General features: G+C 46.2%; 1 protein-coding gene across 2 annotated transcripts in view; it reads right to left on the bottom strand.

The window, feature by feature from the left end:
- Positions 1-23,952, bottom strand: part of LOC119437422 (protein crumbs) — a 216,164-nt gene that overhangs the window by 92,809 nt on the left and 99,403 nt on the right. The window contains exons 6-11 of one of the 2 annotated variants that reach the window (XM_049660519.1): positions 22,082-22,198; positions 20,037-20,411; positions 13,292-13,514; positions 10,967-11,102; positions 9,253-9,409; positions 3,045-3,381 (exon numbers count right to left, since the gene is read on the bottom strand). In XM_049660519.1, coding sequence (XP_049516476.1) covers positions 3,045-3,381; positions 9,253-9,409; positions 10,967-11,102; positions 13,292-13,514; positions 20,037-20,411; positions 22,082-22,198 — 1,345 coding nt within the window. The remainder of the gene's footprint in view (positions 1-3,044; positions 3,382-9,252; positions 9,410-10,966; positions 11,103-13,291; positions 13,515-20,036; positions 20,412-22,081; positions 22,199-23,952) is intronic. The other variant, XM_037704451.2, reaches the window with a different exon arrangement.

The raw sequence follows: 23,952 nt of genomic DNA, 5'->3' as shown, positions 1-23,952 counted from the left end.
CAGCTGATTTACACAAGCCAACAGCGCTGCCACATTTTGCATCTTGGCTGCACGCAGCTAGCTAGTTGAGGCTGTGGAATCAACAGTGGTCGAGACAGAAAAATGGGGACAAGAATTCAGGATCACCAGTCAGCCTCTAGAGTCTGTAAAGGAGTACCTTTATCTAGGTCAATTACTCACAGGGGACCCTCATCATGAGAAGGAAATTTACAGAAGAATAAAATTGTGTCGGAGTGCATACGGCAGGCATTGCTAAATCCTGACTGGGAGCCTACCACTGTCATTGAAAATAAAAGTGTACAACCCTTGCATTCTGCCGGTGCTAACATATGGGGCAGAGACTTGGAGGTTAACAACGAAGCTCGAGAACAAGTTAAGGACCGCACAAAGAGCGATGGAACGAAAAATGTTAGGCCTAACGTTAAGAGACAGGAAGAGAGCGGTGTGGATCGGAGAGCAAACGGGGATAGCCGATATTCTAGTTGACATTAGGAGGAAAAAATGGAGCTGGGTAGGCCATGTAATGCGCAGGATGGATAACCAGTGGACCATTAGTTGCAGAATGGATACCAAGAGAAGGGAAGCGCAGTCGAGGACAGGAGAAAACTAGGTGGGGTGATGAAGTTAGGAAATTTGCAGGCGCAAGTTGGAATCAGCTAGCACAAGACAGGGGTAATTGGAGATCGCAGGGAGAAGCCTTCGTCCTGCAGTGGACATAAATATAGGCTGATGATGATGAAATTGCACTTCTGGAACTAGTCACTCTTGTGTTAGCTCAGTGCACATGCACCACCTAACGCAGTGCCACACGTAAATCCTCCATTCAGCGAGTTTCCTTTAATTCGAACAAATTCTCAGAACAGTTCCCGAGTTCAAGTTATTGAGATGTGACTAATTGCATTCGGCGCACATTTAACTGTCATATACAGCCGAACGACTCCACAGCCAATGCCTCTACAACGAAATAACCTGTGTAACAAAGAAATGTTTAAGTAATGGCCAAATTCCTATCTTTCATACGTATTCTGAATTATTCCACAGAAAAGACCACTACAATGAATTTGCTTGTACAACGAAGAATTTTAAGGCGTCTCCGACGACTGATTTATTGCTTTACGATGGGGGTGTGCAAACACCAACAGCACATTTCAAAACAAACATAGAATCCAATCAAGAAAAAAAAGCCGAATATCGAATCAAATATTAAATATTAGAATATTTATCGCAAAGTTTAATGCTTACAGATTTTGAGCAAGAAAACACAGTGATGCATATGCTTAGCAGTCTCCTAGCATTGCTTAACAACAATGTAGCAGGCTATCAATAATTTGGGTACACAGAAATGAAGATATGCAGCATGGTCTACTTTCATTAAAGGGAACTCCAAATTAATATACCAGCCCTGAATACCGCTCAGTTCTAGCATAAAAGCCTCGAAAATATTTTTTTTATCAATAGAATGGCGGTTGAATAGATTGAATAGAATTTTTTTTTTATGCTGGGAGCTAAAGAATTAGTGATGTTATGTTGCACTGAATACCAATCAGGTTCTTGTGGACCTGCATTTTATGGCAACATAGAAAGTTTTGCTTTCCAGTTTTCCTCTAAAATACAGAAAGGCTTTCTCACATTTATGGCAGGTGAATTATCGTAACACCAATCTGCACGACAGACGAAAGCGCGGACCGCGCATAACGTGACTCGATCACCGCTCCATGCATAGCTATTGTTCGTGCTGTGTGGGTTGACAGTGGTCGGTGCTGACGGCAGAGCAGGTGCGTTTTCATTTTCATCTTCAGCATCATTTGCCACCTCAAAAGTTTTAAAACAGGGAAGGTTACAGGAAGTTTTTGCGACACCCCCTCGCTTCCCTCCTTTTATCCTCATCCATCCGCCGTTCATGCAAATCAATGCAGCCGGGCGGTCAGTGCAGTAATCACATGACACTTTTGTGCCCACCGTGTAAATCCAAAGCTAGTCTTGTGATGGGTTGTTCGAAGCAACAAAAAGAAAACGATGTGCATCTACAATGCCGTTGGGAATGAGAGGCGACCGTATGGTATGTCATAAATATGGCGGCTTGAGAAACTTCTTTGCCATCTCGTATACTCATTTCAGTTGCGAGGAGGTTTGTCGGCTTTCTGAGTGTCGCGCGGCTGCTGCGAATAGATCTGTGTCAATTCAGCACCAAACCGCAACTTTAGTACCCAATGCCCGACGAAGCAGTGCCAAGTGCCGTGCAGTGCCAGGCAGCGTGACCGTGATTAAAATTTGCCGCTGGCCGATCCGGTAATGGGCCACGACCCATCACGGAATGCTTGCCACTGATATGTTTGTTTGGGTGCCACACTGCGCAATCTTAAGTACGGGCTAGATCGACGGCTGTGTTGAAGCAGCATTAAGTTCATCGCTGTCTACCCAACATGATCCGCACACCTTCCGGTAGCTAATCAGGCCGATCTTCGCACATGCTATCGCAATGTCCGAAATGAGTGCCATTTTTGTTGCCGTTCCCTCTGTCAGCGTCGCGTTATAGGTTCAATTTTGGTCTTGGTTACCTGGACAAACTTTGTAATGACAGAGGCAGCCCCAGTCGATGCATCACCGTTCTGCGAACTGCAGTGTTCGAGTGCTCCGCATTGAGCCAATGCATCAGGCCATTGTCGGGGAGTGCATTCAGTAGAACAGGAGCGCTCGGAGCGACAAAGTCAGTGACCACATCAGTCAAGGTGCTCGGCGATCCTTTTGCACCGAAAACAATGAAGTGTGGCACTCGCTTGCACAGCATCGAGCACGACAGTCTCTGTCACGCAGGTGGCCTGCGCCACAGAGCTAATTCTTTAGCTTCAGAGGGAAAAGAGCATTGATTCTATTTAACCGACAATCATAGACAAAAATATTTTTCATACATTCATATACTAGAACTGAGCTGTAATATGTGCTGGCATACTAATTTGATGTTCCCTTTAATAAGAGTAGACCACACTATACAGTATCTTGATTTCGTCATTGTGATGCTACTTTACTCGTGGTACCGCACTCACCTGCACTCGTATCCACGTAGCTTGTCTATGCACTGCATTCCACTGGGGCACTTATGCCCCGCACATTCATCCACATCGTGTTCGCAGTGAGTGCCCACCAACCCCAGAGGACAGGCACATACGTAGCCCTGCGGATCCAGCTCACTGTGGTGGCAGGTGGCGTTGTTTGCACACGGCTGCTTACTGCAGGGACCGGGGGGAGAAGCTGACACAGTTGCGTCACTTCCACATGTCTCTCCGCCATGTTGGCAGTCGCATTGCCAACCCGGCTCATGGCAGAACAAGGTTCCATTGATGCAGTCAGCTGTACAAACGTCTCTCCTTTCACATAGCTCACCTGAAAGCAGGGAAATAAGGGCGATTGCAGTGGACTGGAACACAAGTTAACCTCCATAACTGTCGATGACGAGTTAACTCGTCATGACAAAGGTTGCACTATCCTGCAATTCTGATACATAAGCAAATAAATAATACGCAATGCATTTTGCAATTTTTTTTCAACAAGAGCAGTAAAAGCACTATAGCCGCTCCTGGTATCATATTTTTTAGACAAAAATGGCAAAATAAGTTTAGACTTTTAAAGAATCTGCACTTTTCATAATTTTTTCTAAATTTCTCATGACAATTAAGGGGTTAAATACAAGTTGAATCAGCAGTCATTGGCAGTTAAACTTCTTAAAATACTTTAAAACTCTAGTAAATCTTGGGTGCACTTTATGGCACGAACAATGTCCACAATAACATCAATTTCATTTCTACCACGTCCACCACAGGTATTCACTGACATTGAAGGTTTGAAGGAATCCTGTTTGTTCCGAGGCAAAAAAGGTATAGCACCGAACAAAGTGCAATTTGTTTTAAATTTGTTTTCAGCCCCCCCCCCCCCCCTTATGGGAGCCTTGCTTACAATGAAAGCAAATGGCAAAAAACACACAGGAATGCCTTGTCACATGCTGCAGGCATCATGCATACATGGGGGAAGGACTACCCCACTCCTCTTAATTAAGCGTACAGGGTGTCTACCAAGTTGACATTTTCAGATTCCCTGAGTTTTCCAGGTTTTCCCTGAGTGATTTTGCTAAATTCCCTGAGTGAAACGGAACTTTCTTTTACATCAAGATGGGCTGACACCATGTTGCCTGATGCTGTCACTCTTTAGTAAGCATGTTAAAAAAATGCGAAGCATCAATTGCGATAGCAAATTAGTAGAGAGCTATACGGAGTAAGGATAGTAGTTTTATCGATCAGCTGTATAAACTTAGACAGCATCAGCAATGCGCCGAACTGTTGTCGACGCCGTCGGCGTTTTGCCCGCGTTCGCACCGAACGCGCACGGCGCTGGTGACTGTTGCCTGTGCCTCTGGGGGCGGCTCGGAAGTTTTCGACGACATCAGAACGGGACACTCGTCGAGCAGCGTCCGGAGTCTTTACCACCTTCTCGCCTCACCACATTTTTATATAAATACGCATTTGGTGGCGCAGCTAAACGTCGCCCCCCCTCCCTCCCTCCATTACCGCAACTTTCGTTCCCTTTCAATTAAATTACAGCTAATTTAGGAATGGGCGAATAGTGGATTTGAGGTTCGAAGCGAGTAGTGATTTGGTCAAATAATTTCGAATCGAATAGTTTCAACAGTATATATCACATATTACAGTAAAACCTAGTTAATTCGAACTTCACGGGATTGAAAAAAAAAATGTCCGAATTATCAGGATATGCAGAAAACAATAAGCAAATGCTTACTACGTCAGCACGATTTTATTAGTATAATGGATGAGCAAATCCTTTCGCTATTTAGCACAAAAGCAGTGCGGAAGCTGCAATTCTCGTCATCTCGTGACTGATTGGCTCTCGCAGCGGCGATCGAAGCCTCGCGACTTCCTTCGCAGCACGGCTGCGGCGCGCGCCATCATTTGCGACACGCTTTGCACTACCGCGCGCACATCCCGATAATTTTTTCGCCAGTAAGCTCAACGCCAACGGATCGCACGTCCATCGCAATGTAGCCGGTGCGCTTCATCCTCGACAGCTTTGCCCCGAGTCAAACCGAAACAACTGCTTGTCGCAACCGCGGCCGCTATCGACACGATTATGAACGGCGACTTTGCGGTGCTTAAGGGAATGGCCACGAATAGCGGCAAAAACGCCCGCTTCATGCCGCGAGCGGCAACGCATCATGACGCGCGCGGCAAAAGCGGCAGGAATCGGGGGTGTTACGGCTTGCCGAGGGTGCCGAGAGCGACGAGGGTGACGTCACGGAGCCAATGGCAACCGGACCTCCGCCGCGCCGCGCCGGGTTATCAATCGACGATTGTCGTGGTGGTGGTGGAAAACTTTTATTGAGAAGGCCCGAAGTAATGAAAATTAAAAAGCAGCGCTGTGCGCGGCCTTCAGGCTGCCGGTTGTCGTCTCTCGCGGTTCTATAGAGGGATTTCTGGGCGCTGTCCGATCGCACCCTTTTCGCTCACGGTGAATCCGCGTTCCGAGAGCGCGCGAGATCATATCGCGCTGCCGCGCGGCGAGACGCGATTGCCACGGTGGACTTCGCGGCAAGGCGCTGACGCACGGCAACTTGCCGCTAGTGTGACCGTACCCGGCCGACGCACGCACCGAGTCAGAACGAAACTACCGTTCACTGCAACAACTTCAGACGAAATCGCGGTCGCTATCTATGCAATCATGGATGGCCACTACGCAGCACTTTAGGCACGCGGCCGACGTGCGTATTGAGTCAAAACGAAACTAAACGAAACCGCTGCGAAAGAAACCGCGGCAGCTATCGACGCGATGATGGGTGGCGACTATGAAATCCCGCGGCCAACGCGTTGTTATGCGCGGCGGTAAACGCAATAAAGGCACAAATAGGCACGAAGCGTTCCGTCGTTGCTGTCATTCACGTACGATTTCCGCTGCTGACTATGGCTATGCTGACTCCGCCGCTTCGTTTCGGTTGTGCGCTAGCGCCGTTTCTGCTCTTCTGCGTCGCACATTTCAGGCTCTTTAATGCAAAAACATATAGCCTTCGAGATTTATGGTTGATGTATGTCAGCCATGACGTGAAGCATAGCCTCCGAGATGTGCACCGACCGTCCGCGGCTTTTGGCTGCCTATTCGGGACCGCTGAATAATTCGAAAATATTGAACCCATGAATTCGAATCGAAGCGAATAACGAACATAGAATTATTCAATGAAATATTCGACAATACCCTATATTCGCCCATCCCTACAGTAATTTTCCCTGATAGAGGTACAAATTCCCTGAGTTTTCCCTGAGTTTTTCCAGAATATTCAAAATCCCTGAGAATTCCCTGTTTTCCCGGTTTTCCCGGTTGGTAGACACCCTGAGCGTATGTACCATGGGCTGGATAGTAAAATATCGCAAGTGTAGACGTGTCACGTAAACATACAAAAAGAAGCATTCTTTCAAATATTCAGTCGCCACCGAACAGATGCGACAGTGAGCATTTGGGGCTTGTTTCTGCCACTGTACATGTGTAACGTGGTGACCCTCAAATGGTTAAACAATTGAAAACATTAAAAAGTACACACAAATTTCTGACAGGCTTCTGCAAAATTAAACAGTAGAACTCCATTAACTCAAAGCTGTAAAAACCAGAAAAAACTTCTTGATAAGCAGAGCTTTAAGACAAGCGAAATCACAAATTAGAAGCACGCTGGCCATGCATGGAACACCAGGAAGCTTTCCAATATGGCACCAGTAATACTGTATTTACTTGCATAATGAACGCACTTGCGTAATGAACACACCCCCTCCTTTCCCAATCAAGAAGTTTGTTTTTTCTGTTCCTTGCATAATGAACACACCCTGAGCTTGCTGCCGTGAAGTAGGAGAGACACGGTATAATTCAGTGTCTGATATGACGTTCCGCGGGTATGATTGTATCGGATGCCTTATCAGACGCCAAATCGTACAGTGTGTCGCTTACGTTTATTGCGATAGCAAATATATGGACACTCATTGCAGTGCATTTTTGTCGTCAGCGCCGACGATCACACCTCAATCTCTAGCGTTGAGGGAGAAAAGCAGGGAGGAAACGCGCCGAATTTCGTCGCACGTATGGCGCCGGGGGGAGGGGAGAAAGGAGGGCGGCACAGCAACTGCGCACTGCGTGGCGGCACGCACCCTATCTTGAAAGCAATCTCCGTCGGAGGCTGAGTCTAGGTGCTACGGCTGCTTATACCTTTGTGCGTGCTCCATTCTCGCCGCTCAGTTTGCGTTGAAGCGATACATGCCACGAATGTCACTTCGCTCGCTGTTGCTGCAGCGCTTCCTCACGCCAACGTTTTGACAGCTAGTGCCTGCGGTCATCGAGTGTGATGTGTTCATGTTTGCCTGTGCGCGCTGACACCATGGTTGTTAACTTACATAGTTAGCGAATGTTCGCATGTTTATACGGCTGATAAATCTATTATTCTTACTTCGTGTATCCGTCTACGCATTTGCTATGGCGATCGATGGTTTGCCTTTCGGGCGAAACTGACTTTTTGTTAGAGGTGGCCGCAGAAAAAAAGGTCGCTCAAAATTTTAGTCCACGTAATGAACTTTGCGCATATTTTTCGGGAAAAAAAGGTGCGTTCATTATGCGAGTAAATATGGTATTCTAGATCACTTTCGAATGTCTCGGCACCAGACATGTCGGTATTTACAGGCAACAACATTACTGGCACTGTGATAAGACAGCGTGCTTGGCACCCAATTAAGACAATTTATCGTAATAGACGATTTAGAACTAGCCATCTGAGGAGTTCATAACAGGTTCCAGACATAAAAGTTGATGCCACTAATTTCTGTAGTGTAATGAATTCCGGACAATTTCACTTTGAAAACCAAAACTGAACTGCGGGAGAGCGCAACTGTCATGCCTTTAGCCGCTGACGCCCACGAGTGGCGTGCTGTCGTTAACATGAAGCGAACATCCTTGTCAAGCTGCGTTATCTCGTTGAAACGAAGCGGGTGTCTTTATCAAGCTGCGATCTCCCTGAAATGGTGTGGGTTCGCATGCTCGCCTCATTCGGGTGCAATGCATGGACTGATTGCACCTGCTCAAAAGCGCCGATCGTCTTGCTCAAGGTCGCAATTAATATGCTGTAACCAGATTTATGCATTATTGACAGCATCCTATGCGAGACCCAAAAGACTAGGCTCCCAGCTCACCGCCGCTACACGAGGCCACGACAAAGTGGCAGTGAGCAGTCGAGCAGAGTAGACAGAAAGAAGGGGGAAAGAAACAGGGAGCACGGCCTGCTGAGGTATCTGGTTCAGCTAGAGAGCTCGGGGGAGGGTGTGGAGATTTCTGGTTTGGGTTACTTGAATGTGCTTTCCTTCCAAAGGATTCTAACGCATTTTCGCGCGTATAACCCGCCCTTGCATATAACCCACCCCCCTAACTTTGAACTCCACGAAAAAAAAAATAATAACCTCGCGTATAACCCGCAAGCTTATCCGAAAAAATGAGGACTAGGAAGTTACAACTTTGCGCAGTCATCATTTCATTTTCAAAACAAATTTATTTCAAAATTACCACCACAACGTTGTCAGTGCTGTCGTTCGATTTACTGCTGTCATCCGAGGCTTCATCGCCGCTTTGAAAGACGTAATCGTCTTTGGAACCATCTAAGCTGTTGTTTATGGCACATTTTTTTAAGCTTTTGCGCACCATATCGGCCAAGATCGCCCCCCACGCATCTACGATGCACTGGCACAGCAGTTCAATACCTGGCCTTCGTACGCGTCCCGTCGATGTGAGGGCGTAAAGACTGTTGGCCATCCACTGTACCACTGGCCATACTATGAATGTGGATCTGTCTATAACCGGTGGTGGCCTCTTATTGGCTTAACACACGTCGATGTCGATAGGCATGCGGACAATGAAGACTCTGCACGGCAGGCCACGCATCACCGTGAAGCCGACCCCCACCCCCTCCCTTCCCGAATATTCGCAGATAACCCGCACCCCCACATTTTAAGCAATTTTTTTTCAATTTTTGGTGCGGGTTATATGCGAGAAAATACGGTATGTTTGCTCCATGCACCCTACGTTTGTTATATTAGTTGAGCCGTTATAGATGAATTTTCACTGTTTGGCTTAAGTCCGACGGCTGCTGTGCATTTGTGTAAGCTTGCTCTTCGCTTAGTACTACCTAGATGCTGGCACTGTACTAGTGCTCAAATAAGCACAGCTCACCCGAGTATCCCGGCAGACATTGGCAGTGGAAGCGGCCACCCAAAAGGGTGTGGCAGGTACCATGCAGACAGGGATTGGCTCCACGACAGGGGTCATGCTGTCGGTCACACTGCTTTCCTGTCCAGCCACTTTCACACTTGCAGACAAAGTCATTCACCTGAAAGCAGGTGTTTGTGTATAAAGTAACATGTGTGGTTATTATACTTTATTATACTAAAAGGTCACTGAAGGCAAACACTGAATCCACCCTTTAGAAAGCTTTCAACATTTATTTCATGCTGCGAGTTTTATTTATTTGATGTTGCAACTGGAGGGGCTGCACAATTCTTCCACAATTCAGGTCACTTGCGACAAACCCGTGGTTTTACAATGTAGCACTGCTGATCTTGGAGGTCATGATCTGACAAGGCCTGCTGCTTGCTTTGAGTCAGGAGGCCACAACACTAAAGGCACTGTACTCCCATAACAAGTGCCAACAAACAGTAACAATGTAACATCAGTGAGTTCGGCAGAAAAAATCTAATTTCCCCAAACTGCATTTAATTTCATGTTGAAATGCAACATAAGTAACCTCTCTAACATATGAACTTATTGACGCAATTTACTAATTACAAACAAAACATATATATGACAGGGCCTATGTAACCAAGAAATTAGGCAGGATGAAGCCAAAATCGAAGTTCCACTTTTCTGCAGTTTTTGGCCAAGAGCAGCTCAAACTTGGCATAACTATTCGAGGAAGGCTTGAACATTTTCCCTTACAGCACTGATTATGCCAGTGAATAATGCAATGTTCTATGTTACCTCGAGCATGCTCTGGAGAGAAATGTGCAAATAAAAGATCAGCAGAAGTGCAAACAACTGAGCAGGACGTTTTCCATTCCATTCCTTTATTTCAGCATTCATTCTTTACAAAAGAAAAATACAAATGCCAGGACAAGGGCAAAAAGCCGCTGTTCTAGCAGCTTGACAAAGGCCCCTGCCCCTATTGTCGAATTTCATACATTAAGGGACGCTCTCAAATGTCGTACTTGAGGTGATCACTGACGAGGCTTAGCCATCCTGTGAGGAACAGTGTGCTCCGAAGACAACATTGTCATGTTTTTTTTCACATTACTCCAGAATTATGCACTTGCAAGCTCATCTCAAACTTGGGATTTTACCACAATGTTACGGATGACTGGCGACATCACAAGACTTGGTGCTAATAACATGCTCTTCTCAAAATGGCTGAGAAAATAAATTGCATACCAATACTTTGTTGGCCCTTCTGAGCATGTAGGTAGGGCAAATGTCAAGCTATTTCAAAAATATCTTTAAATGCTTACAGAGGAGGCAAGAAGCAGCTGCATCAAAGGTTGTCAAGGAACTGATTCGAATCCCCACTAGTATAACGTTCAACAAATTATAGTGGGATCTGAATCAACATTGAATGAAGTTGTATGAATTGGAACTTCGTTCGAATTCAACTGAAAGAGGCATAGTATTTATTGGTACATACCAAGAACATGGAACCCTAACTTTAACATACTGTATCAGGCCGACCTTTCAGTTTATTTTTCCTTATAATAAACCACCCTCTCACATAGTAGTCCTTTAGTACTGGCACTGTTAAGCACACAGCATTCTTTGCTTCACATTTCCCACTTGTTCATGTCACATATTCAATTTCAATGTCCGATATTCACGCATTGCCAGCAGGAAGCACAGTCACCACACTGACCAGGCCAATGCAGGTTCCTCCGTTGAGGCAGGGGCTGCTAACGCACAGGTCATCCTTCAGCTCGCACAGATCGCCCGAATACCCAGGCAGACAGAGGCACACAGCCCCCCACTGGTCCGAGCGACACCTGCATCAGTCAAGAGTGAGAAAACATGTTGGCACCTGTGTGAAAAAATAAATGGTGGCGACTCTACTACCAAATCACCGCGAGAAAAAAAAAAAAAAGCTCAAGTTGACCTGACTTGATTCAATCAAGTAAGAAGCCTGTGACTTCCCTCTATCATCAATTCCCGTTAATTAAGTTGACTTCAGTTTAGTCGACCTTCACGGGTGATCTAATAATCCAGTGGGTCAAACTAAATAAGAGGCAAAAAAACATCCGAACACAGTTAAATTTTTGTAGTGGAATACCTTTTCAATGAAAAATTTTGACTTTTTCAAAGATAGTGCCTAATAGACGGCAATTTATTTTGTATATCTCATAATTTTCATAACATTTTTTTCTTAGTAGATACCCAAGCGCGTCTTTACAAACTTTGTTCAATTTTATCACAAAATCTTGATTTTAACAATTTATATCTTTTTTATGACATACATCTCGTTAATAAAACTGTTATGCAAGTGCATTCATTTTGCTTTCTGTTTACGCATTACATTAAATATTGAGTCCAGTAGTTCCTTCAGAAAAAAACATCTGCCGTAACATACAAAAAACACCTATTTTCCCCAGGGTAGGGAAAGAGTTAACTGTATTGACACACTAGCAAGTCTAATTTGCACGCAGTTTTTATGGGTTCAAAGTTTAACATTGCATAGCCAAATCTAATGTGCACACAAATTTAAAACGAGAAAAATGGAGCATGCCTCTAATTCTGGCAATCGGACGAAGATGAAACCAGCAGAGTTTAACATCAGAGAATAGAAATTTTCATTTACACTCAATGTCCATCATCGTCACTCCAATTCCGACAGCTCTTTATCTCCATACGCCACAACATAGGTATTGTCCTCCATGTGGTCCACTGCGTTTTATATTTAGCATTTCTTGAACTCCACAACCATCGTTAACAGGATGGTGACACACCTTTCGGCACGTGACACAACCCTCCAACACGCTGAAAACCTGCAACACTGCTGCATTGTTACTAGCTAAGCACTTTAAAGTACTTTCTCTTTCGAATACCCTTTCACAATGAAAGTAGTGTGTCGTAATCACCAATCTATGTGAAAATGTGTCTCCATTTTGTGACGACAGTGGCAATGGCCCTTGCTCTGATGTAAGCTGTTGCCAGCCCAACCAATGTGGTTTCAGTTTGTATACAAATGTAACCTGCAGGCAATTTACAGACCTATTTTCATGGGAAAAAGGTGTGTGTTAGAATCCAATAAATACAGTAGACATTCATTGTGAGCTGCCCTTCTCCCTTGAAACTCTGCCAAGAGCAGGCCAAAAATTAGTGTTTCCAATGGCAGATAGCATGTCTTCAACGCATTCATTATACCCCGGCGCTGCAAAAATGACACTGCAGCCATTGGGCTCACCACTAGGGTTGGGCACATGCGTCTTGATCAGTCTAGTTCAAGTTATCCAGCAAGGGCCAATTTCATGATCAAATTAACAAAAGTCTTGGCTCATAGAAATTTATGGGTGCCCGCCAGGATCTTAAAAATCGAATTAATGAAAAATCTAACTAACTGGAGTCGAATTATTGAAACTTTACCGTACTCCTTACCAAGTCTGCTGATGCATTTGCCAAATGGAGCAGCGATAGTTCACTGTGGCCAGAAATATTTAGAAGGAATAAGTGCAACATGACTGATGCTGTAGGCAATGCGCAGTCCAGGTTGCATGCATCATCACACTTTCTGGCATTATAAGGATGTGCAACTCATGCAAAATGTGCATCAGGCAAGCGCGATGCAAATGACTCCCAAAATCTCATGCACATATCCCTCCACTGAGGCACAAGACTAAGCAAATGTCTACTATACTAACAAGCTTTTTGTGCAATAACCGTTTTGTCAGTGAAATTCTTTTTTTTTTAAGACTTTATAGTCTCCACTGAGTCTGAAAAATCAGTCTTTCACCACAGTAAGTGTAAATGAAAACGCCATGCTACGAAATGCCATGAAATCTCAGCACATTATTCAGTACACCAAACTTGAAAAACTAAAGTAGGAACCATTTAACATTATAATGAAAAAACACCGAATACATACATACTTCACTTTGTGGCTTAAAATCACCGAACAATGCCTTCCAACCATTGAGTAAAAAACAAACATAATCGTAAAAGTATCCAGTAATGGTCTTACGTGGCTCCATTCTGGCAAGGGTTGATATCGCAGGGTTCAGTGGTGATGGCAACCTCACAGTGAATTCCATGGAAACCAGCTGCACAGAAGCACTGGTATGAAGCCCGCCCTCCTGTCTGCAGTGATGGAGACTGGCCGGAGTCGTAGCATGTGCCTCCATGCAAGCACGGATTCGAAGGCGACGAGCAGTTGGATGGCCGCACGCACTGGCCCGTGGCAGGATCTGCCGACAGATTAATTCACGTGTTTCACTAGGCAGTTTGTTAAATTGTTACCTGTCCTGTTCAGCCACACAATTGTGTACCCATATGCGTACCCAACTTGTTTTTGCCACTTCTGTTCAGCAGTGGCAAGGAAAAGAAATAATGAACATTAAGCTGTGGATGAATGGCGCCCTCAGCTTACCCAGTGTGGCTCCACTTCACTTTACTCTGCAGAGCACTGTTACATATGACCACTTTACTGGTGACAATACCATGTTTGATGGGATTGTTCGGCGTGCCACGTTCCATGGGCAATGGCAAAAAAAATTGTAATTTTTCCTTTCTCGTAATGGCTGCAGCCAATAATTAAATTGTTTGTGCTTTGAGTCAGTGACACAGTTAATCATATGCAACTATACTTAAATAAAAATTTTATTACATTATACAGTAGAATCTCGTTAATTCGAACTCCAAGGGAACCAGAAATTTATTGGAATAAAACAGCGCTCAAACTAAGGAGAGCCCCTTTATAGCACCCAATCAGTTGTGCGGTATAGCACACAAAACCAAAACGTTACAGGGCTCGCATTGAAAAAGCCTTATCTTTCCTCTATCAGCACGCCACAACATGTGCCTGCTTGCTCCGGTTTGGTCTCGGCTTCCCACACGTCTTTCCTCATCATTTTTACGGCACACAACGTTACGGTAACTAGCAACGCATTGAGCCTTCGCCTTTGGCTCGGGTTTGTGCGAAAAGCGATCCATGGGGGTGAGAAATTTTGTTCGAAAAAACCGTTGCACGGTTTTTGGAGTTCAAGTTTGCTAGAGTTTTTCTCTATTCAAATGCATAGGACTTTGCTGGGACCAACATAGCAGTTCGAATTAACCATCAATCTTAATTTCACTGTACAGTGAAATCTCATTGATACGATCTTCACGGGAACCGGAAAGCGAAGCGTATCATCCGAAAATCTATCATCCAATGTATTATCTAACCAAATCGTATTATCAGGAAAATAAAAATAAATGTAATACCGAAAAACGTATTATGCAGAATCGTATCAACGAGGTTCCACTATATTACAAGCACTCACTAGAAAATGCACGAACAAGCATTCTACCCCCTTGAATTTCTTCCAATGCAGTCTGCAGTGCCTCGGAATAAAATTATGCAACTTTAACACATTTATCAACAGGCCATTATAACCCTCGACTTAGGGGTATGCTGGGGTCTGAAAATATGTATATTATACCAAGCTGTTTTATCCACAAAAGTAATGTGCAGTTTATTAAGAAATGTCTAAGTATGTGCCTGCCTTTAATTATTATTCTAATCATTCTATCCACACACACTTTCAAAAACAGGTTTTTCCCCCCGCATGATTGAACATTAGAATTTGTTGCCTGCTGAAGTAAAGTTATTACCTCTCTCTCAGTCTTTAAATGCTATAGCTGATGTATAGTTTTTTTTTCTTTCTTTTCTACATTTTTGTTTATTTTTGTGTTCCTGTCTATACACCGCTGTCAGTTTTTGTACACCCACTGCTGCTATAGCCCCAATGTGCTGCAGTATGAATAAAGAAATAAAAATAATTAAATAAATTACGACTACATTTTGAAACTTTGAAAATCCCCGTACAAATACTCGTGCCACCAAGGCAGGTTATAAAATGTATTCATTCGTGCTCAGACTTCACTTGAATGTAAAACAAGTACAGCAGCAATAGAAAAAGATCAGCACAAGTGACCAGCGACAGGAGTGTCAAAATTGTGATTTGCTGAATTGTGAATACTGCAGGAATAGGGACAATAGCAAGGGTACTCGATTCTTCCCATGTTTGCAGTGCAAGGGTGATACAGATTAGTGGGAGCAAAAAAGGGTTGCACTTTATATGCGTGATCAAAACGCTGAAAAATACTATGAGCTGCATTGATGTGAGATTCTCGGAACAGAGATTTACTATAATACAGCACGTGAAAATGCGATAACAACGTTATTAGTCGGCGCTTTTAAAGAGAGGGCAATGAAAGTGATGCCTTGATATCTGTAACACTGTAGTTGCACAAGTATTTCTTTGCAATAAATCTTGCTGATTTATTTTATACTACAGTATAGACCACTTATAGCGTAACCGCTTATAGTGCAAGACCGGATATAGTACGGTCTTTTCAGACTCCTGTTAATTTTCCCATAGCACTCCATGTATACGCATACCGCTTACAGTGCAGCCGTGTGAGCCGAAATACCAGTTATAATGCAGCTTCCGCGGGAAAATCGCGCCCACAAGGGCGGTAGCGAGCACGCTTCTCAACGAGGTGCCCCCACCGATGGGAGAGGAGACTAACGAGGGCGATGCGGAGGAGGAGCACGAGACGTGGAGCATGAGTCCAAGAGTGATAAAATCGTCGCCGCGCGCCGTATGTGCGAGTGAAAGCGCGCGGGGGACGCACGCCTTCACGAAGAGCGAACACACAGCGGAGAGCAAACGCGACTTCCATCGCGCGAAAGGCCGTGGGGGTATGGGAGGGAGGGGAGGAGGGGGGGCGACGCTGTGCCGCAGCACACAGCACCGGGGCAAGGGGACCTGGCCACTCAATCTCCCACGCGAAAGGAGCAAAGCGGGAAGGCAGCACGGGAGGGAGGGGGGCAGGGGGGGGGGGTCAGCTTTTACTCGGCCAACAAATGCGTTTGCGCCTGTGCCGGCTGTCGGTGTTGTCGCGCGCACCGTATCTTGAAAGCGATTTCCACACGGCTCTGACCTTTGCGCTGTGCTTACGCCGCTCAGTTTCCGTTGAAGCGATAGACCGCACGAACCTTCGCTCTTCGCTAGCTGCGGCGGCCGCGTTTCCCCACGCCCGCGTTTTGACAGTGGCTGTCTACGGTCATCGAGTCTATTCACGTTTGCTTGTGCGCGTTGACACCACGCTTGTTAATTCAGTTAGTAAGCGAATGTGTCAAGTTTATGCAGCCGATAAAACTAATATCCCTACTCCTTATAGCTCTCTACTAATGTGCTATGGCAATTTATGCTTCGCCTTTCGGGCGAAACTGAGACATTTTTTTTTTCAATATTACTTTGCTTCATGCGAAGATCGTGGGTACTTGGACATTAACCTTTCAACGTTCGTAAATTTAAACGGATACAAAACTCCCAGTCACGCGCTTCGATTCTCGGATACGCGCGGCTGCTTGGTCTACATGTTTTGAATACGTGCAGGGCTTGAAAATCGTTGTTTTGGTTATAGTGCGGTACCGCTTATAGTGCAGATATTCACGACTCCGGCGACTTACGTTATAAGCGGTCTACACTGTACTTCGAAATGATCGATCAGATATGTTTGATGCGGATTTCAAATAATGGATGCATATTTTACCTTTGAACGCACAAGCGTAGTGTACGCTAATAATTTAGTAGCAGAGTTCACCAAGTATAGGTTTCGTTTACTGAAGCCGAGTGTTTTGGATGCCTTCCTGGTTATGGTATTAATGCGCTCATTCCAAAATAAATCAGAGGATAATTGAACTCTGAGATATTTTAATGTGGATACTTTGTCAACAGGGATTCCCTGAATTGTGTAGTAGCTCAATTCCGGGTTATGTGCTCTCGTGAACGCCATGACCTTAGTTTTAGAAATTAAATTTTCATTTGCCACTGGCGACACCAAAAGTCACCAAAAAGATTATCCTTCTACAATACCGAAAAAAAAAAGCCACTGTGAGAAGAGGATTGGCAAGTCAGAAAGGCGCAAAAATGAAGGATGGGTGGCAACCAGGAGTTCCCACACCAGCTCATAGTGACGTCATGAATTTTGACGACACCTGCTCGAGTCCACATTATGTTTCACTGGTAAAAATGAACCACACCACATTCTAAAGGAGCCAGAGACTGAACTTGCCAAATTTAACTTTTACAGCACCACAACAGCCCAAGTACGAGAAAACAGTTTGAAATCAGTGATGTCACATCGACATGCTGGAGCCGGGGTTTCAGGGCGAAATTCGTCGAAGCTTGGCCTATATTTTCTCTTGAAGTATTCAGCCTCTTACCGCAAAATTACCAAAAACATACTTTTGAAAGAATACTGTAACTGTCTAAACTCATTTAGTGTTTCTCTTTGGTGTCCCTAGAACCCCAGGTGGTCGAAAGTGACACGGAGCCCTCCACTACGGTATCTCTCGTAACCCATTGTGCACCTTCAGGACGTTGAACCCAACCATTTACAGTGGAATCTCGATGATACGATCACGACTAATACGAATTTTCGGATGATACAAGTTTTTCTGTGGTCCCAGCCGAGCCCCATTACTTTGCAACGTGCTAGAGAACGGTTGCTACAAATCGATTTTTCGACCCGCGTCGGTTGATACGAATAAACGCCGCCCCACCGACGGCCGCGAAAGAGAACAGCGCGCAGTTACGCGCTGTCTCCCTTTCTCTTTTGGTGCGGAGGCGCGGACTCTGCCAAGACTGTGGCGCTTCCGAAACACTGCAGCACCTACTCTGCGAGTGCCCTGCCTTCTCAACGGCGCGCGCCACCCTCGCCCGCATCTACCGCGCCCATGGCCTGCCCTGTTCGACCACAGAGGAAATCCTGCATCCCTCGGACTGCCTGTCAAGTCACGCAAAGCTCTTCCGTGCGCTACTGAGCTTCGCTGATGACACCAGCCTTACTGACCGGGTCTAAATTGCGTGCCCGCTGCTCCTGCGCTTGCGATCTGTCTCTCCTCTCTTCTAACTCTCAACCCCCATCCCCCTTGTGCAACGCGGTTGAGGTGTCCTCTATTGAGAGAGAGTTATCGCGCTGCACTTAACCCAACTTTTCACCCTTTCCAGAATCATCTCCATGCGCCGGACAGCGCGGAGGCCGCGACTGGGCGCGAAGAGTTTGAAGCGGTGGCGCTTTTGTTGCTTTTGTGCTTTTCCCCAAACAGGCGTGGGGAAGCACGGCCTCTATCGCTTCAATGGAAACTGAGCGGCGTAAGCACAGCGCATACAAAGGTCAGAGCCGTGTGGAGATCGCTTTCAAGATACGGTGCGTGCGACACACCGACAGCCGGCACAGGCGCGAACGCATTTGTTGGCAGAGTAGAAGCCGCCGCCCCCCTCCCTCCCTTCCTCCTCCCTCCCTCCCTTCCCGCTTTGCTCCTTTTCGCGTGGCAGATTCGCGGCGCCAGTTCCGCTTGTGCCGGGTTGCAAGATACGCATTCGGCGCCGCAGCACAGCGTTGCCCCCCCTCCCTCCCTCTTATACCCCATGGCCTTTTGCGCGACGGCAGTCGCGTTTGCTCTACGCTGTGCGTTCGCTCTCCACGAAGGCGCTCGTGCCCCGCGCGCTTTCACTCGCACATACGGTGCGCGGCGACGATTTTATCGCCCTTGGACTGTTGCTCCACGTCTCATGCTCCTCCTTTGCATTGCCCTCGTTGATCTGCTCTCCCATAGGTGGGTGCACCTTGTTGAGAAGTGTGCTCGCTACCGCCCTTGTCGGCGAGATTTTCCTGCGGAAGCGGCATTATAACCGGTATTTCGTCTCACACGGCTGCAATGTAAGCGGTATGCGTATACATGGAGTTCTATGGGAGGGCAAATGGGAGTCGGAAAAGGCCGCGTTGTAGCCAGTTCTGCACTATAAATGGTTGCGTTATAAGTGGTCTATACTGTAAATGCTTTTTACGAGTAGGTTCACCTCTGACTCTTTAATTTAGCTAGTTTTAATTGTGTTTCGATGATACGAATTTCGGCTAATATGAATATTTTTCGTGACCCCGTGAGATTCATATAATCGAGATTCCACTGTAATTGTAACATTATTTGGGCAATAAATTGCTATTTTCATGACCGTGTGTATGCGTAGTAGCACAAATGGAGGCTCACACAGCATGCGGCAGTGAAAGCTTGTTTACTCTAAATGCGGTTGGTCACTGCTCTAATTCATCATCATCATCAGCCTATATTTATGTCCACTGCAGGACGAAGGCCTCTCCCTGCGATCTCCAATTACCCCTGTCTTGCGCTAGCGTATTCCAACTTGCGCCTGAGAATTTCCTAACCTCATCATCCCACCTGACTTTCTGCCATCCTCGACTGCGCTTCCCTTCTCTTGGTATCCATTCTGTAACCCTAATGGTCCACCGGTTATCCATCCTACGCATTACATGGCCTGCCCAGCTCCATTTCTTCCGCTTAATGTCAACTAGAATATCGTCTACCCCCGTTTGTTCTCTGATCCACACTGCTCTCTTCCTGTCTCTTAACGTTACTCCTAAGATTGTTCGTTCCATAGCTCTTTGTGCGGTTCTTAACTTGTTCTCGAGCTTCTTTGTTAACCTCCAAGTTTCTGCCCCATATGTTAGCACCGGTAGAATGCAATGATTGTACACTTTTCTTTTCAACGACAGTGGCAAGCTCCCAGTCACGATTTGGCAATGCCTGCCGTATGCACTCCAACCCTGCTCTAATTAGATGCCGCATAACAAGATGAAACAAAAAACAAAAAGGAAAATCTGCAGATTGGTGGAAACCTGCCCATCTCGGCTCTTACCCTCTCGATATCCAGGCAAGCAGCCACACCAAAGCTGTGCCCTGCACTGGGTGCCAAGGGTGCAACTCCAGTGCGTGCAAGATGCTCGAGGCAGCTCACAGTGGCGCCCTGAGTGGACACCACTGCAGTGGCAGGTGAAGTTTGTATTGCCACTAAGGCCCCCGTCGACCTCCTGGCAAGTGCCATTGTGCATGCAGGGAGAGCTGTCCTTGCAGGGGCCCACAGCCTGCTCGCAGTGTGGCCCCCCAAATCCAGGTGGGCAGACGCACTCAAAGCCTCCTGGCTGGTTGAAACAGCTGCCGCCATTTAGGCAGATGTTCTTGCCATCCTCCGCACATTCGTCGACGTCCTCGTCACACAGTGGACCACGGAAGCCTGGATGCGCGCGTGTATGCACACATATCAATAAAACACGCAATGCTTACTGAAGAACCCATAAGCTTACAGCTCAGACATTAAGAAAGTGTGAATATGAAGTAGCCGATGCAGGAGATGCAAACCAACAAGATATGCATGGACCCAGAGTTGATGAAGTGTGCTGAATGATGCTACTTCAATTTTAAAAAATTTTATTACATAAATTCCTGGGATGATGGCCCAATACATGCGCAACAGATGGCCTTGAATTAGCGCAAGTACACAGCATGTCGCCACAAGCATGACCAGTCAGGTCTGGTAATGGCATGTTTTGCTCTTGTGACAATTAATTCACAACCACTTTTCAGGGGTTGGGTCATTACCATAGAGATTTCTCTCCCCTCTTTTTTCTAAATTGTCCCCTCCTTTTTCGAAATAGAACTGAAAAGTTCATGTGTTTTGTACAAGTGAGCAGGCTAGGGCAAGTTTGTGATTCACAGTGACAAACAGGAAGTGAGGAAGCGTAGAGATTAGGGATAGGCGAATATTCTAAGTTTTGAATATGAATCGAATATTACACACTAACTATTTGTATTCGAAAAGGAACTACAGTCAAACATTGATATAACGAACCTCAATTTAACAAACTATTCTTGTTTCCCGATCTTAATTGCATTGAAAACCATGTATTTTTCTTCGCGATTTAACGAAGTAACTTCTGGACACGGTTTTGATTGAACAAAGTTTTCAGTCATTTCAAGCCTGTATGACTAGTAAGTGTAGCAAGAAACTATGTCAGCCGAGGCAAAAGTTATTTCAAGTGCTCTTCTACATCAAATGTTCGAGCGGCAAAACCGGTGACAAAGCACGTGCGCCAGGACGGGGTAGGCAGAAAACACCGCGGCGCCATTTGTCGAGTTGGTAAATAAACTACTCGGAGAAACACGAGAGCTGATGATTCCTTCTGTGCAAGTGAACGTGTGGTAACGTGATGAAGCGCACGCCGGGAGGGGGGTGGCGCTAGGGGGAGCAGGAACGCATACCTATGTGCCTTCTACTCCTAGTGTGCATGGGCCACGCGCCGTATCTTGGAGGTAATCTCTCCGCGGCAAGTGCAAAGGCCGGTGGCAAAATGGTTGGTGCCTTCCCGTGCATTTTGGTGTCTCCGTGCGTCTACTGTTGGCGGTCGCGTAATCTCAAGTTTCCGAGACATGGTGCGAAGCGCTCGCTCGCGTTGTGACTGCGAGTTCGTGGTTATCGAGTGAGATCTGTTAATATTTGCCTGAGCACGCGTGACACCGATATAACAACGAACCTTACTTCGTGTAGTTGTCTCTTCGCTATCGCCATCAATGCTCTGCCTTTCTGGCGAAACTGACTTTTTTGGGGAGGTTCAGGATCAATATTCGTATCTTTATACACTTTTGTTTTTAATTTGTGGGTGCCTGCTGTGGGCACTAGGAGCGCGGTCAGTTGTGGCGTCCAATACTTCAAGTGCAAAAAAGTATAAATACTGCTTGTAATGCAAACAGTATTTGAAGTAGTAGCTGAACCTTAGCAGAATCACATCAAATTTCACGACAGATATTGCAGTTTTGAGCTTGGGATGTCCATATTTACCTTGAGCACAAGAGCTAGACCTATAAAAGGGGGAAAAAAAGGATGCTGCCTTTAGTACATTCACCCACCTGTGTTCTGGCAGTTGCAGAGCGGCCCAACAGGGCCTTCAGTGCAGACACCACCATGGTGGCACAGGCCCAGCTGGCACTCACCGACATGCTGCTCGCAGTAGACACCTGCATACCCTGTTGAAAAACAATAGAGGTAGGAAATATGCAACCTCTTTGACAATGTTCACAGGGGTAAAAAAGTTTCAGCTTTACCCAAAGGCACCTCGAAAGTGATAGCAAGGTATAGCATTGCACTGGAAGAATCTCAGGATGCAAGCATCATGAGAAGCATGCCAGCAGTGTACCGGGCATTACACCTCAATGGTGCACAAGATGAGACCATCGGCATTTGTCAGCAACCAAAGAAAGGATCACATAAATTTAGCTTGACGTTCATTGTCCACTCTACCCAGACCACTGCATGCACCACGGTGTGTTGTATGCACACAGCAGCTGCTCAGCAGGAATGCTTGTGCGCAAACAACGCTCATGCCAGCAGCAGTAGCCAGAGCACCGCCCTGGCTCCAGCAAAGCTGACTGAGCAAAGTGCGATGGTGCATCCATATGGCTTCATCACATGTGGAACCAAACACACTGTGCATGTATGGATGCCTTCCAATCCTCCGTGCACAGGCCACACATGTAGCGTGAATAGCAGGACAATATGACGATGCCAACGGCAACAGCACAAATGCACCTCGAGTGTCCGTATATAATTGCTATCACAATAAAAAAAAGTGACAGCACTGATGCTAGCGAAATTAAATGTGTATATAGTTAAACCTCAATATAACAAAGTTGATTAAATCGGCAATTTGCTTCGTTCCATCGAAATTTCATTATATTGAACTTAGATCTTTCATGCAATGAAGTACAGTCGCTAGTGGACTTTTTTTACACAGAAGAGACTGCAACATTTTCCAAATTATCAGGAAATCAAAAAAAACAAAGTTGAATGAGAAAAAAAATTATTTTGTTGAATTTGAGAGTCAGCGATGAAAGATACGGTTGTCATAATATATTGCACGCGGGAGTGACAAACACAAACATATGAAGACAGTGTGCCGTGCGGTGGCGAAGAGGACAACGACTCTTGGCCAATACCCATGAGTGGGTATGTACTTTAAGGTCGTCATCATCATCATCGACACCGACTGGTGAACATCGACAGTGGCGCCTCAAAAAGCGTGGCTCGAGGAAGCGTGGCCCATGGCGTGAGCGGTGCGCGAGGTTCGGCGTTCGACGGCACAGGGGCTTCCTCGCTGGGCGTCCGGCCCATAGGAGCTATCGCCGCCCGCGTCACTACGTCTGCACCCCAATCACAGCTAGTACCAGCTGAGAGGCCACCTCGTCAAGGTCTTCCGCTGGGCAACTGGTCCAGGAGGGCTGGAGGTCCTGAGCCTGGCTGTTCGAGCGTTCGGGTGAGCGGTCACAGGGTTACCTCGTCCAGTTCTTCCGCTGGGCAACTGGTCCAGGAGGGCTGGCGGTCCTGAGCCTGGCTGATCGAGCGTTCGGGTGAGCGGCCACGGGGCTACCTCGCCAGCTGTGGACGTGACTTGGTGGGCTGCAGCAGTGTTCTCCGGAACACAAACCCCGCCATCGGGTAACCGGGCACGCGGAGGCTGCGGTACATCGACTGTGGCGCAGGGCCACCAGAGCTCCACGAGGCGATCCAACCCTGTTGTCCGACACCGGTTTCTCGACGTCTCCGACACGCCGACACCTGTTTCTACATGAACTGTAGGCAGACTGCATTTAACTAGCCTATATATATCTGCATGTCTTCTAGAGCGTATTTTGGGGAACTGTTACGTGTGTGCCGTTCATTGTATTACGTGTCCAATACAAGTCTGATGTGTGTTTCTGCTTCGGCGTGCTGCTTCTATCTC

The sequence above is a fragment of the Dermacentor silvarum genome, chromosome 1 (assembly GCF_013339745.2).
Source record: "Dermacentor silvarum isolate Dsil-2018 chromosome 1, BIME_Dsil_1.4, whole genome shotgun sequence".
Classification (NCBI taxonomy): domain Eukaryota; kingdom Metazoa; phylum Arthropoda; class Arachnida; order Ixodida; family Ixodidae; genus Dermacentor; species Dermacentor silvarum.
The sequence above is the reverse complement of the archived record's forward strand: the minus strand, read 5'-3'. Positions and strand labels throughout refer to the sequence as shown.